Source organism: Trachurus japonicus, chromosome 12, assembly GCF_045865225.1.
Source record: "Trachurus japonicus isolate A0001 chromosome 12, Traja_1.0".
NCBI classification, from domain to species: domain Eukaryota; kingdom Metazoa; phylum Chordata; class Actinopteri; order Carangiformes; family Carangidae; genus Trachurus; species Trachurus japonicus.
The window spans coordinates 18,644,686-18,660,826 of record NC_140918.1 but is presented as its reverse complement, the minus strand read 5'-3'; the positions used below and the strand labels follow the sequence as shown (position 1 = coordinate 18,660,826).

The following is a 16,141-nucleotide window of genomic DNA, read 5'->3' as shown; positions in this document are numbered from 1 at the left end:
AGTGTGTGTGTTCTCGTTCTAACGTTTCTTGTGACTGATCTGGTTTGAACAACTGCTCGCACCACAATTCCTGACTGTGGCTTTAAAAGCGCAGCTATTTAAAGACAAAGAAGGGCCAAGTGCAGAACATTAAAAGCCTCTTTTCCTAATGGACAATTGTGGTGCCAGCGCCAGGGCCTCGAGGTCTGTACACAGGAAAACTCCATTATCACTCTAACTAATGGAGGAGGGAGCAACTTCAAACCAAAAGTGGGGAAAAAAGAAAAGAAAACAAGGGAGAGAAAGATGACGCACATGGTACAAAGCAGTGTTTCTTTAATGGAGTCCATCAATAATGTTACTTTCCCGACTTTATTGTGTTTAAACGCGAGTAGCCATATTATCAATCCTAGACATGGGCAGAAATTAAAGAGCTTTCTTTTTTTTTTTCTCGAGTGCATTTTTTAACAGACTTCGAATCAATGTGAAACAAATGTTTGGCAACACGCTAATGATATCTGTTCAGTTGGCTCCTGCGTCTCTGGAACAAACCCTCTCTCCCCTTCTCTCCCGCTCTTTGCCACCAAGACAAACCCGCAGCCAGTTTACATTCAGACGGGTGCGCTTGTTTTATATAAACAGACAGCCCTTGTGGCAAAGGGTTTGATTAGGAGGAGGCCCGCAAATCCCATTAAAAGTCCATTCGTCCCTCGGTGGGAGTTTGTTTGAAGACAGGAAGAGTAACAAGGGAGGAGGGAGGTGACTGGCAGTCTGTCGTTGTTGTTGTTTCCGTGCCAATTTCTGTTTATGTGCTGACGGTTTAAACACTGATATCATCCAGCAGCAAAAAGAGGATCTTTTGCCAGTGATGTGGGCAGGAACCGAAGCCCAGTGTCTGCCAGGGAGAACCCAAACACGTTCTACAGGATCCACGACTTGTTTGTCTGCGGGTTTCGAAAGTTACCTCCTCGGTCTGATCCGGTCGCTGTCTATTGTCAGGGTCCTACCGCTGACGTGTTGCTGACTTGTTGTTTGTGTGTGTCCATTTGTAGGGTTCAAATCAAAAATAATAGTCTGTGTGTTGTTGTTTTGTTACCGTCACCATCATCCTAACAGCTCCTTGGTCTTGGCTGCAAGCTGTTTGTCAATGTCCGCAGCAATGTTGTCGGCCATCTGCTGAATCTGTGAAGACGAGGATGAAAAAATTATTAAACCATCGTGAATGCACCTTGTGGTTGCCCTTTTTTTTTCACCTCCGTCTGGCAGAGCTCGACATTACGTAGCTGCGATGTGACAGAATGTGACCGGACTGATGATGAATTCATTATTATAATAAATTCATTATTGCACCCTGACTTTTTGCTCCAGCTATCATGTCACTTGAGGAAAAGCTGCACCATTAGGTGGTTTGTGCTGATGCTTCGACTGTCTCAGCTCTAATTGTCATTCACCTCCTTAAGTCTCATCAGTTTAGTGACTCAGCCCTCACACTTGGCCACCTTCCTGCTAACTTCCCTGTAACAGCCTCAACAATCACCGTGTAATGGCACTCGCACCTGTTTCTCTACGAGGCGTATGGTGTCTTCGGAGTGTCCCTCCTTCGCCTTTTTGACCTGTGCGACAGAGTTTGATCGCGTTCTCCTCAAAGAGTCTTTAGCCTTGTTGCTCAACTGTTTGGCCATTTTGGCCAAGTTCTCTCTGTGTTCCCGTGTTATTCTGCAAGACAGAGAAAACAGACGGTAACCATCGCTGTGAGACGAGCAAATAGATTGTATATACACACACATATTCACACACATCCATTCTCTTTTCATGTCCCTGTGTGCCGGTATGTACAGAAAATATCAAAACACATAAATGTGGCAAAAGAAATTGATGAAGAAATAATGTTCTCGCTTATACAAAAGGGTACGCTAAGTGCTCGTAGGCATGAAGTCTAATCATTTCAGTTTGATTCGTAGCAGCCATGTAACAACAATCACTTCCCGAGGTCTTCGACGAGAGCTGAAACATCCGTCATCCCCAACAACTTTGCATTTGTTAATCACTCAAAAAAAAACATACTTTCCATTTCACTCTGACTCTTTGTCCTTAATTGGCTTTTTTTTTTCGTTGTTTTTTGCCTTGGGCACTATTTGCAAACAATCCAAGTGCAGCGTCTATTTACCGCAAACAATACAGCCTAATTACTGATTCCAGGGCCAATCAAGAAGCGCCTTCTCTTTGGAAATGCAAATGGAGGCTCAGAGCGTGCCGAGACTGATTGCAGGGGGAAAGCAGTCTGACTCTTGTGTCCCTCCTCTGCCAGACTAACACCTGCTGCTCAAGGCGCGTGCACAAAAACATACATACACATAAATGCAGGGCAGCATTTATACATGCTGACTTACTTGCACATGTGTGTATGTAAAAAACATATTGTAGTTTAGTGAGTGAGTGATGGATTGTTTTGTGTGAAGTTGTTTGACTATATAGAGAAAGTAAAAAGGGAAGAGACACTGAGGGTCTCCATACCTCTACAAGCAAAAGTCAATAAATCGGTCAGTTACAGTTCAGTGTTAGCGACCAAATGTTTTATTAATTGAGTGAAATACAAAAACATTGGTGAGTCTTACTGTGGAGGATTAGCTGTGACAATTTACATGATGTACTTGTAATTATTTCATTGACTTTTGTCTCAATCATTTGATGTAATTCAACAAATAATGAGAAACGTCTGCCACGGGTTAGGAGATGTATTCATGTCATTTTCAGTTTTGCTTTGATAACAGTAAAAAAGAAAAACATTAATTATATTTACTAGGAAACATTAAAAAAAATGCAATTAATATTTGTCAATTCAACAACTGAGAAATCTGCAACTGATAATCCATGTTTCACAACAAGTTAGTTAGCTAAAATACGTGTTTAACATCAAATAGAGGCAGTTGAAAATAGAGGGATGATATAGGATAAACTTAAGTGAAAGAGAAACATCAAAAAGAAGAAAAATATGTGTGTGTGTGTGTGTGCGTGCGTGCGTGCGTGAGTGAGTGACTCACTTGGGAACGGGCACCTTGATGATTGTCCCGTCCACCTCTGGGTTTAGGTTCATGCTACTCTCTCTTAGGGCACGGGTGGCAGCCGCTGTAGCCTGGAGACACAGACACACACACACACACACACACACACACACACACACATACACATACAGACAGACAGAGACACACACACACACACACACACACACACACACACACACACAGACAGAGACAGACACATACGCTTGAATATGTACATCGCTATAAGCACTGAAGTGAACTGAAAAGCTGTACAACTGCAGGTAGTGGCCCAGCTCCAGCTGGCAGTAATTAAGGTGTTATATTGTGCATGTAGTCTCTCTGTGTGTGTGTGTGGTGTGTGTGTGTGTGTGTGTGTGTGTGTGTGTGTGTGTGTGTGTGTGTGTCTCAGGGAAAGCCCATGCAGTGTGGAAGTGCCTGGGGCCACTGTCAGCGTTCAGCCCTGTGGGACAGGACTGAGGGGTTGCAGGGCAGGGCACTGACCCCTGGTGACCTCACAGGAGAGTCTGCTTGTGCTTGTGTATGATACATGGATACTCACACATGCACACACAAACACATACACTCCGTCTGTGCTCCGGGGTGTGTTATGTGGATCCGATGTTGACACAGATTGATCAAACACTACAAAGTCTGCAAATCCGATGTTTTTACTAAAAAAGGTGATTCGGTCACGATCAGACTCGTACCGGCCAAAGACAACATCAAATCTGGAATCAACATGTCCAACATTGTTTGTGGTGTCACTGCACAAAAATCTTTGTGTGTATCTTTGTGTCTTGTCACAGTAATGGACCGATCACCAAAAGTGATTTCCATGATTAGTTACACATGAGTTCCACTGTAATTGGAGCAAGAATCAACCAAAACAGGATTTTTCGGACAGATACTGATATTGATTGATAGATGGTAGTTAATTTTTAACATAAACACATAACTTAAGCAATCTTGATACGGATACCATATGTATGTATGTGGCTGTATTTTTAAATAATTGTGATGAGGACATATAGAGAAGGACATTTTACAGTTAAAATATCAACCTGCTCTCTGGTGGACAAACAAAGTGTCTCTTCATTAAAATGAATCAAAATTACAGTATCAAACCTACTTTTGCAATTCTGTTCTTCATATGCATCATATGCAGCTCACTGTATGCATATGAGCCGATGTCAGCGTCGCTCTAATCAAGAATAACTGCAGCCTTCTGTCAATTTGGTCTGAGCTATTACAAGAGATGAAAACATCTGCACAAAATTGCATTCTTGTCAGCTGTAGTCTTCATGAAATTCTTATAAAAAAGAATAAAGCCAATATTTCCAAAACACCATCTGTCATCTTAATAAAGAATGGAGATAATCAGAGGGGAATGAAAAGAAGAGCATAGTGTGTTTTGTGAGGAAACAAGTGTGGACACTGGCTGGAGAGGCAGCTGTGCTGTAAATGCTCGGACAAAGACATTGAGTTTTTGTTACAGTCAGAAAACACTTTGATAACATTAGTAAACGTTGAGCTTTTTGTCATTTTATTTAAAAAGCGTATTTCTATTTGTTTGGGAGACTGAGCAGGCAGGCAGAAAAAGAAGCCTGCATGAAACTCGGTGGTAAATATCAAAACAGCTTTCACATATGTGAAATATAAAGACATTATCCATCATATACTACACAAGCAAACACTACATTAGAACCAGGGAGCTGCAATTCAACAGCACACACACGCACACACACACACACACACACACAAGGGAGAGGAAGCCAAATCCTTTGAATCGCTGAAAACAAAGTCGCACTCCTCAAACCAATTCTGCAACCACATGACAATTCCCTTAGCTGAGCTTTACAAAGTGTGCAAATGAGCAATGCAAGGATAAGAGTGTATCATTTCCTCCTCGTTTTTTTTTTTTTTAACCCCTTTCTACCCTACTCCCCTTTCTCGACAGCTCCCTCTGGCCTCTTCCGCCGAGGGGAAAAGAAATGGCAGAGAGATTAAAGGAATTTATTTGTGTGCATTAAATTAATTCATGAAGTTTCTTAAAATCATCCGGAGTGCAGGCCTCTGGTCGCTCTCTTTGAGTGTGGGGTGATAGATTCAGCCCATACCTATGTTTGATTGTTCTCAGCATCAAATTCATCACCGTTTCCCCCTCTCAAACGTTCACTCCGGTGGTTACGGAAAACCGAGCGGAATTTCTCTGGAAAGGCCGGGCAGGTTCTGGTTAATATGTTGGAGAGGAAGAGAAATTACACTGAAGTTTCACATCAAACGCTGACGACCTGGTTCAAAGCAAAGAGGCGAGTGCAGGGGAATGTGTGTGAGAGTTTGTGTGTGCGTGTGTGTATGTGCGTGTATAAAAAGGGATTTTTGAAGAAAACAAAGTTTTGCTTTACGAACAAAGTGATGGGTTACTTAAACACACACACATATCCTAGAATACACGCACATGCACCAAATTGCCTCCTGATTTAAGCCGTTGTTAGTTCCACTGTGTCTTCCCAGCCTGCCCCTAATGAATGAATGGAAAACAATGGTAGGGCCTCTGGAGTGCTGGGTAATGGATAGACATCATTATAAGCCTATTAGGTCTGGGTACTGAGGACTCACCCCTGCGTGGGACATTGGGCAACGTAGGGCACGGCAAGGTAGCGTGTGTGTACATGAGTGTGTCTGTTGCCATGTGTGGGGTCTGTGGTCGGAGCTTCGGGGAAGGAAACAGACTCACCAGTGGACCATTCAGCCCGATTCAGGTTGAAGGCTGGTTTCCAGATTTGAGATGCTGATAAATACTTGTTTTGTGATATTGGTACAAAAGGGAACAAAGCGGTGAAACCACAGCTCTCAGTGTCAATATCAGTGACTGGTAGAGAAACAGAGGGTGGAGGAAGATATTTGCAGAAGCGGTTTTCTTTATTGTAACGGGCAGGTGGTTCTCCACATGAACAAACTGCCTTTCAGTGTCATTTAGGCTTGAAAACACTGGTTAATATGTTTGAATTCTTGAAAAATGACTGCAGAGTTGTGAAATAGAGCGGCTGATTGCTTGTCCATAAGATCTTAATGTGTTTTTTTTATTCCCTCCTCTTTATTGAGCCTATTTTTGGTCAGTTTTCATGATGTGACTCTGGGGATGGCACTGTCGGCCCATTGGTCAACCAAGACATGCCTTTAACTGCGTGACGGACTGCCATTAAATTCTATTCAGACATTCATCGTGTCAACATCGACAGGATGGTTTGGCAAGAAAAAAAATTCATGGTCTCCAAAATATGAATTCCAGTGATCTTGACAATCCCACTAGCACCACTATGAGCTTTAAATGTGTGGTTCTGGCTGAAATGTCAACAGCTATTGGATGGATAGCCACGAGATTTGCAACGTTGGCAATCTCCCGACTTTTCAGCTACCACAAAATATGAATTTGTCCGACACTGTAATTTATGAACAGATACCAAACAAACCCCATCAACCTCAGTTGTGCATTATGCTTATTGGTAATTATTTATATATGTTAGCATGCAAATACATACGGAAAATAAAATGTAAACATTACTATGTACTAACTAAGCCTGCGTTTGCCAGAATCTGCCACCCTTTTACCATACTGTGCATATAAACCTAATGTATGTTTACTGGGTGGAACATATCTATCAACTCTGCGTTTTATATTAATTTTACATACTACTGCAACTCCTTTTTTGTCATTTACACAAAACACCTAGAGAGTACCTAAAGAGAACCAAATCACGGGTCCTGACAGTCTGCCGATACATGATTGCATAATGTTGTGTTAACTGCTTAAAAAGGACGTTTAGATTTTCCAGACCACCAGAAAGTCTTGTCACAAAAACATTGCTTCGTCCCCATGTGCAAAATTTGTTTCTGGAACTTTGATTAGTACAGCGTTGTATCATCTACAAAGCAAAAGAGGGAAAGAAGGAGTGAAAAAAAAAGAAAAATAATCTATTCCTTCCTAACCTGGGGGTAAAATGAGGTCATTTCCTATTCTGTGACAACTCACACACAGGCATAACCACATCTCAGTGCGTGCACACAGAGTTGAGGCTCTTGTTGCTATCTTTCACCCCAGAACAAAGAGCTCCTCGAGTCATCAATCAATTAGCATCTGAGACACAGTGGGAGGGAGAGAGGCAGGTCAGGTTTCATTTCCACAGACTGATGTGGGATTCTGGTCTGGCTCACTTTTCCTTCAGTGAGGACCGTCTATCTGTCTGTGCTTTGGATTATTTTTATAAAGCTTTTAGTTACTGTGTTCTTGTCTGTATGGGGCAAACAAATACTGTTAGAGAGAATCTGCACCGTTGTAGGTTTTTGTGCTCGTTGGCTCTTTGTGTGTGTGAATGTGTGTGTGTGTGATCGTCTTACCTCGGGGAAGCTGCTCATGTTGACCATAATGAGCTGAGGTGATTTCATGGAGATCTGACCCAGCTGCTTGAGAGGAAACTTTCCATCTTGAGTCGTCACCACAATGTGATCCAGAGCTCCTAAACAAATACAGATAAATGGAATTGTTTATTTACTTTATTTATCCACATTGACAATTAAAGGCACAGTGTGCATGTATACATTTTAGTTTTACCCTCCAATATTGAACATATCAGCATTTGTAAAGGGTAGCAATAGAATTTTATAGGCTGCATCTATATTTATTTTATTTTTCTACATTCAAGTATAATATAGTTTTGTAGATATGTTTATTTTTATTTTTTTTCAAATAACTTCTACTTTTTTATTACCAGTTTCTAACATCATTGAAAAAAGGTTTTTTGCTTTATACTTTCTTTCTTTATTCAGATGTATTTCATAACCAAATTCTCATTAATTGTATCTGTTTATGTGGTGAAAAATGAAATTAATATATTGTTATCAAATTTGTTTTACTCTCGACCATAAAGATTCAGTATCACTCAGGCACTGGGAAATGTGGTTTTTGGTTTTCTCATTTGATGACACGGTTTCCATGCAAAGTAAACACAACAGAAGTCTGCTTTGGAACAATCGCACACACGTACGCTTGTGCTCTCGCTCACAAGTTTAGTTGTGCTCTATGTATGATTTTTTAAATTATCTTACATTTTGATTTTATGTTTCTATGTGTGCTGTGGACCGTTGTTCTTCATACCTACTGAGGTGAGATTCCCTTTATAAACCTTTCGGGATTTTTAAAATCTCACCTGCACTACATGTTTATTGTTTTTTTTAAATTATTTTGCTTGTTTTATTATTATTATTTATTTAATATTGTGTAAATAATAACATACAGGAAAATGTACAGTCAATCATTCAGGCTGACTTATATATTAAAAAAATAAATTGACAGAAACAGATGAATGTGCGGCAGGAGCCACAAACTGCATATATCCCCTGAGTGCGTAAAAAAGACCAGTGTCAAACTGTTCAGAGTTTCCATGATCTATTGTCTCTCTGCGCTGTCAACACCGGGAGAAGCAAAGGTAAGTTTGAGCATGAGCCCCCTCCCTCCATCACTCGCTTCGTCTCTTCTCTTCCTCCCTCACTCCACCCATCCGCCCGTTTCCCCCTCCTCCATCTGGCTAACCTCAGACGCAGTTGTTTCCTTCTTCTCCAACTCTGCCTTACATCACTCGCTCCCTGCTTACCCAGTGGGGGTTGTGCTGGTGGTGGTGGTGGTGTGCACTCGTGTGTCAAGAAGGGGGGGGGGGGGAGTGGGCCAATGGTGTAATTTTCTCTCTATGATCAATTTATCATATGGGGTTAAAAATAACATAGATGTAGTGGTCAGGGATTAGATGCGGGAGAAGAAATAGAAAAATAAAAGGCTGCTATGATCTGATGAAATGAATCCCCATTATATAAAGACCCCACCCCGGCTGACTCACTGACACACTGTCTATCTACCTGCCAAATATTCTGCCTCCCCCTCCCTTGTGTGGGTTTAATCCCTCCTGTACAAATTGTCCACCTTACAGTGTAAATGCAGCCCGCTCATGTCCATATCTGTGACCTTCTGCCTGTCCATGTTTGTTACCTGTGCCTTGACAATGAGCACCTACACATCTGTAAGCACTTTAGGAGGGCAGACGGACAGTCAGTCGGTTCTTTGACTGCAAAGATGGAGGTTGAGGAGGGGGAACGGGGGGTTGAGAGATTGCCAGAGGATGGTTGTAGCGTCGGATCAGATATATGAAACAAATGTTACTTATCCAAATATTACATTTGTCTACTTTTAAACATTAATATTTCTAAACTACATATTTCTAAGGATGGATCCTGTACTGTTGTTAAAACATCCTTGGTTCAATTCCTCCTCAGCTCCCCCCTCGTCTCTCCCCTCATTTCCTGTCACTTCTTACTTGTCCACCTTGGATTACAGGCAAAATGCCCAAAAAACACACACACGGGAACCTGCCAAGGTTTACTATAAAATATAGACCATTCGTATCAGGTGCTCTCCGTGCAGCTGTTTGGTCTGTTCGCACTGCAGCTCGAATGACACCGTGCTCAACTGGATGAATGAGCGAGCATGTCCGGTACCGGTTAAACTGTGCCAACCGGATTAAGTGTGAACACGACCTTAACGTGCTGTGATGAACCCGTAAGGCTTTGTGACAGTTGCAGTATATCAGAACTGAGGGGAGACAGTCTTTGCAGCGGCTCGGTGCTTTGTGATGACACTAAGGTGTTTTATTTTAGGGATTTAGCACGCTAACTAGCTCCTCAACACCGGCATGTAAACGGTGTGAGGTTCAGCTTGTTTGCATCCTGAGGTTGGACGTCTTATCCACACTGGGGTGCTATGCTGCTGTTATTCTTCCACTTAACTTGACCGCTGATTTTCCGGTCTTTTCTGCCAGAGCTATAAATAACGTGATGAATAAGAGGCTCCAAAAGCTCTTATCGCAACTGTGGAGATCTGTAGGTGCAGTTTAGACGTATTTAAAAACTTTTTTTTCCTGTGCTGTTGTTGCTGCTCAAAGTCTCAAGCCACTTGAACTGCTAGTTTTCAGGCCAGATTACCCATATGTGACCAAGAACAATATGGCGGTCACAACACTGATCCTCTCTCTCTGCATCTATCTGTGACTTTCTGCTTCATGCCACACGCAAACAAGCACATGCACACGTACAGTATGCATTCATGGCAACGCACAACAGTGCATACAGTCATACCCCCATACTCACTCACACACACACACACTCATAAGCTTAATGAGACCCAGATGAGAAGCTCATGAAACAAACACACACACTCGGACCAGAAGCACACACACACACACACATTCAGACAACTGACGTCATTTCATTCCACCATCTCATCTCTCCTGTCAACTCTAAGTCCTGCTGCCTCCCTGGATTACTGTGCAGCTGGACAGAAGAGAGGGGGATGGACGGAGTGGAGGAGAGCAGCGAGGGATACGCAGATGGAGGGAGAAGACAGGGAGGATGACAGGATGGAGGGATACGGGCAAGAATGGCGAGAGGCAGAGAAGATACGGAAGGAGCAAAGCAGGGAACTCTTAAAATTCTTGAACTTGTGTTCACAGGGCAAAAGTTTCCGTACGGATCAATGACAAAACCTTAATGAAGAGGTATGAGGCAGAGTTTGAAAGTATCAGGAGCAGAAGCCAAAATATAAAGCTGGGAATTATTGGAAAAAACAAGAGGAGAGTAAGTAAGAGAAGGTTAAAGGGAGGGGCTGAAGATAGAAAATGACTCAGAGCAAAAAACTGTTGAAGGATGAATAGTGGACTGAGAATAAAATGAAAACCGGTCAGATAAATAACAAGGAAGCAGTTGGATCACGACTACAAGCGAAGACAGCGAGAGTTTAATCATAAAACTCAGCGTTTGTGCTCCTTTGGACTGCATGCACATGTTGTGTAAAAGAAAAAAAACAACTGCACAGCAAGAAAATCAGATGCGAGAGAGTCCGAACCTCAGCAGAGGAAGGAAAGCAGGAGAAACTCAAGACACTTTCAGGTTTGAAGTCTGACTCCAGCCGCTGCCTCCTCCCACGGGAGCTTCTATTATACACCCCACCTCTAACACCCCCGAGCCGGGCCCCCATTTGTTAGAACCCAGAGGCAAGGGGTCATGACCTGGATGTAGTTGGGGAAACAGAGGTCAAACTGGGGTCAAGGTGAGGTCATATGAGGCTCTCCTTGCTCTCAGCCCAGGGGCGATTTGTCAGGTAAATGTGGTGTGGTGTTAATAAGCAAAGGCTCATGTACAGTAGTACACATATGCACATGTCAAATACAACTGCACTTTCCAAGCTACACTTCACTACACGGGAAATTGAGTCAATGCATAATTCATGAATGTAAACCTTGTGGTGTCTGATTTTATTTTTCATACAATGATGAAATGTTAGGCAAAGGATACAATAAATGCCTGTAACGATAGAAGTAAAGGGGGGTGTCTGTAGGAACGCAATAGAAAAAAACAATACTGGGAAACACTGGAATTGCAGACACCCAGGAGAGCAGGTATATACCTATTAAGATGAGGATGGAGAATATATAGAAAATAATGATTGTGACTGATTTATTTATAAGGCTGGCACAAGTGAGCTGTGTGGGCTGAGGCGAAGATGAAGGTGCCATCGCACCGACAGTATGCACTTGAATGTGGTATGATATTCAAATTAATTCAAGATTAATTTGTTAAAGTTTTCATTCAGTTTACATTCAGATTTGGCATCCACTTAATCCTTAAACTGAAACGTTTGGAAACACTGATACAGTTTTAATTAAAAGACTCCAGGGTTACACTGGAAGGGGCAGGAAGAGGGAGATTTAGAAAACTGTAACACGGACACACGGTCTGTTCTGATTAGGTCTACAACAGGGTAAATACAACATGGATAATAAATTAATAGCATTTCCAATCTTATTGTCTTTACAATGTTCAAATCTGTACTTGAATGCAATGAGTGCCTTTGCTCTTTTGCGTTTATGGTCTTTTCTAACGGTAGAGAGGACAATCTGCTTCCTGTTTACACCAGCAGTCTATATGAATTGTCATGTTATATGTGTATACAGGTGTGTTACTATGGTAGGATATTGTTTCTGACACAGAGCCAAAAATGTTGTCTGGACGGAGATTGCTTTTAAAAATGAAAACATATCAGTGAGGACATAACCTCAGGCACCTACTGGATCTGTTTATTGCTCTTGGATGTTTTTCTTCTTTAACAATGTATTAACAATAGGGACTGATTAGCCGAGCAACAAGGTGAGGGCTTTACATTTATATGAACCTACGTATATATTTAAGTAGAGTCACCGCTTTTATTGTTCTGCCAGTTATTTTCACTTAGTGTCACAGGAAAGGACTACAAAGCACAGCTATTTCAGTTAACTTCTATAAGGCGATTTCAATTTTACGTGTGTTAGTCAATGTGTTTGTGCAGGTTTTGCCATTTTGGTAACAGCTCAGTTGAGTACTTCAGAGTCTAGAAGCAAAAGAGAGAAGAGAGAAAACGTAGGAGGGAAGGTTAAGCAGAATACCTGCTGAGGTTCGGATGCTGAGGTTGCGTGTGAAGTCATCTTTGAGCGCATTGAAAATAGCCGTCATGTCCTCCTTCACTTCATCCAGACTGATGATGTCCTCCACCAGAGCTGAATTGATATTCACCTTCGCCGACTGGCCTTTTGCCTTAGCTTGGAAGATGAAGAGAGGGAAAGAAGGATTGAGCAACGGAGACTCATATGTAAGACAAATTATGTCCAATCAAGTAACCCACATCCAGATTTAGATCAAATGTGAACTGCAGTGTTTGTAATCACAGCGCTGACCTTTGGCCTTCTTGGTGGCATAGAGCCTGGTGCACGCAGCGGGGTAATGGGTGGCGCTGGGACACAGGGCTGGTGCACTGACTCTGGATGAGGCCACGAGGGGAGAGCGGACCTGTCGCACCAGGGACCGACACAGCAGAGGTCGCAGCAGGCTCAGATGATTCAGAGCCATAACTAAGTGAGAACACACAATAAAGATGTTGTTAGAGGAAAAACAGACGCACAGTGCTACTGAAGTTGGCGTGACTTAAAGTACTTAAAAATGTCATAGAAACACAGGTTATTCACAGATCACTGCAAATCAGCTGTACCGTTTATGAAGCCAAATGAGGCAATAACTCACATCAGCCAGTAGGAGGTAGGCCTACATCTTGTACACAGAAATAATCTCTTTTCCCTTCACAACTATCTGAGGATAATACTTTACAACACTGCTTTCTGATCAGAATCAATAAGGAGTAACTTCTCACTTAAGGGATGTATGATCGATTTTTTTGACCACATAAAACATACAATTACTCAAAGATGACCTACAGATTAAATTGAGTATTTCTTGCATTTGTGAATGTGAATAAAAATCCATTAATGCTATTTATGGAATTTATCAAATGTCCTATTATTAGTGTAATTTTCCAGTAATTTATCACAATATCTTTGCAGATGGTGTGGTGCGTGTACTGCTATAATAATCCAACATGTCTGCCATGAAAAAACCTGTAACTTTCTTAATGAATCAATCAATCATTTAGCCTATAAATGGTGAAGAACTCCAACACTTAAAAATGTTAGATATTAGCCTATATTAGATGAACAAAAATAGCAATTGAGAAACGCTTGGCATTTTAGAACAAAAAAGAACAGATGGATGAATGAAAAAAATTAGGATTTTTCACAAAACTGCAGAATTTGACGATACAGAGCACAGATGATTGCTGACGGTATATATCCAATGTTGAACTTTCTGCACTCAACTCCACAGGCTACACTGCATGCAGCTGCATTAAAGTCACCATGCTTTTTTCTCTTCATCTTCCTCTTACACACAGACAAATCTGTGGGATAAAAACTAAGTCCACACTCAGTTGTTTGGGCATTCCTGCAGGGGAACCTCCCATTCAAAAACACACACACACAACACCATGAGACCAGCCACATCTTTTTCTATGGACCAACCACCTCCCACCTCGAAAACTGGCTCTCGGGTGTGAACTGTGTCACTGAACCTCAGCGACACACACATGCACAGGCAAACTCTGAGATATCGAAGCCCACAGACACAAACACACACTAAAGCCGGTCTTTCACAGTCAGTGGCTGTGAACAGCTCGCGGTGCACTGCAGCCTGACTGACATCTCCCATTGTCTGGTGTGTATTTGTAACTGTAAACTCAAAGCTGTGAGGGGAAACAAACCATACTGCTGCAGTAAAAACTATTTGGTCACACATGAGAGGAGTTTTCCTGAATGCATCATATTTCTGACACACTTTCTCTTCCAGGGAAATGATGAAGATTATGAGTCATTTTCAACACGCAGCCCAAAAAATAGCAAAACTTTTTTTTTTTTGGATCTGACCATTTTGTTTTTTTTCTGCAGTTCAAGTTATCAATGTTTTCATGTTCAATTGACGCAATATGACTAGTTTTATTGCTTTGTAAATAATTCTCATCTCAATCATAGGTTCAAACTCTCCCTATGAAACCTAACTAAAAAATAAAGAAAATCTATGTAGTATTGCATCACTTTATATTACAAGGTTCAGAATTAGCCTCAAAAAACCCATCATGCGTCATGTGTGGATTGTAAACAGTACTAAACTGATCTGGGTGTCCTCAACAGCAGCTCCAGTCCCTGATGTTAGTTCAAGATAATTCACCGACATCTGAACATATTCCAATGGCAATATTTAGGCGAGTCCGCGGCGCGGACCACCACCTACAACACAAACCCATAACACTAACAGGCATCCACGGCTGGCAGGTTTCCTGTCATGCTGATATGATACAGTGCACTACGGCTGAGCAGATATGCCGAGATGTGGGACAGTGACAGATCTCTTTAGAGGGGAAGTCAAGCAGAAAAAGTGAAGCACAGGTGTTCAGTGGGATACTGTAGCCTCATATCCTGTAGATTTCACACACAGCAGCAGCTGCAGACACACCTCTGCTTCTTCCAGTGGAAGAAGCCAGCTGGTGAGCCCGCATGATTTCTCCTCTGTACACTTCACAGCTGGAGCAGAATATAATGCAGCAGCGTATCGGACAATGCTCTGCCTCATCAAATGAACTGTTCACTCCTGGGGCAGCAATTATTGATCATTACAAATATCTAACAGTGTCTCAACCTCTGTCTTTTTAATTAATTAATTAATCAATTAATTGTTTAAACTATGAGATGTAAGAAATGCTTCCTAGGGTGCAAGGTGACACCTTCTGATTGCATTTTAGGCCTCTGTGCTCAATATAGTGGCCAGTTTACATACAATCATGACAGTGCTACTAAAAAAAATCCTTGGGAGGCTTGCACTAACATCTGACATCTTCTTGCTCAAAGACTAATATTTTCTGCCACTATAAAAACAGTGCTCTATTTGAGTAATAGGAAACTGGTTTGAGTGACCAATAAGGATGAAATGGTTCTGACTTTTACAAAAAAAAAAAAAAAAAAAAAAACACCTCAGTGAAAACTGATAACGACACCTCAGTTTAATGTTGGTATCATGATATAGCCACTGAGGGATGTTAATTGGAAAATATCACATGCGATATAGCCATAGACTGTAGGATATAGCTCAGTAAACAGATATGTAGAGACAGGCTATATCCATTAGGGAAAGTGTTTGGTTTATCATTATTGGTCTTTTTTATGTTCTTCTGTCCCTTATGTGGCACCAGGCTGATTCAAAGCGTAAGAGTTAGACATATCCATGGAAACAGACAGATAATATCCTGTAAGTGGCAAGGTTGACAGACATGACTCTAGTTAACTAGCTGGTCCTTACATTTTATGTAAGTAAGTTAGTTAGCTAATGTGAGTGTGAAGGTCGGTGAGCACATGTCGTGGGCAAAAACGGACATAAATCACTTACACGTGGCCGCTAAACATAGTAATTCCGTTCATTTCTGTCATTAAACTGTAAATAATCACAAAGGTGCACTTACTTTAAGGTTTAAAGTCTTTAAAAAGGCGTGTTAGCTGCAGAGACATCAGGGTAAAGCCACATTTGACGTATCTGCTGTCATCGTTACGCGACGGCGTTTGGTTTCGTCCGGGTTGGTGTTTGAATCATACAGGGGCTTACACCGAGGG

At 41.7% G+C, this 16,141-nt stretch overlaps 1 protein-coding gene across 1 annotated transcript; it reads right to left on the bottom strand.

Moving 5' to 3' along the window:
• Positions 1-297: 297 nt before the first annotated feature.
• Positions 298-16,085, bottom strand: mrrf (mitochondrial ribosome recycling factor). The gene is made up of 7 exons (XM_085793708.1): positions 15,994-16,085; positions 12,833-13,006; positions 12,545-12,697; positions 7,419-7,537; positions 3,021-3,112; positions 1,536-1,695; positions 298-1,161 (listed from the first exon to the last, which is right to left on the bottom strand). Exons 2-7 carry the CDS (start codon positions 13,002-13,004, stop codon positions 1,084-1,086), a joined length of 774 nt encoding a protein of 257 aa, XP_085649834.1. The 5' UTR covers positions 13,005-13,006; positions 15,994-16,085; the 3' UTR covers positions 298-1,083.
• Positions 16,086-16,141: the final 56 nt, after the last annotated feature.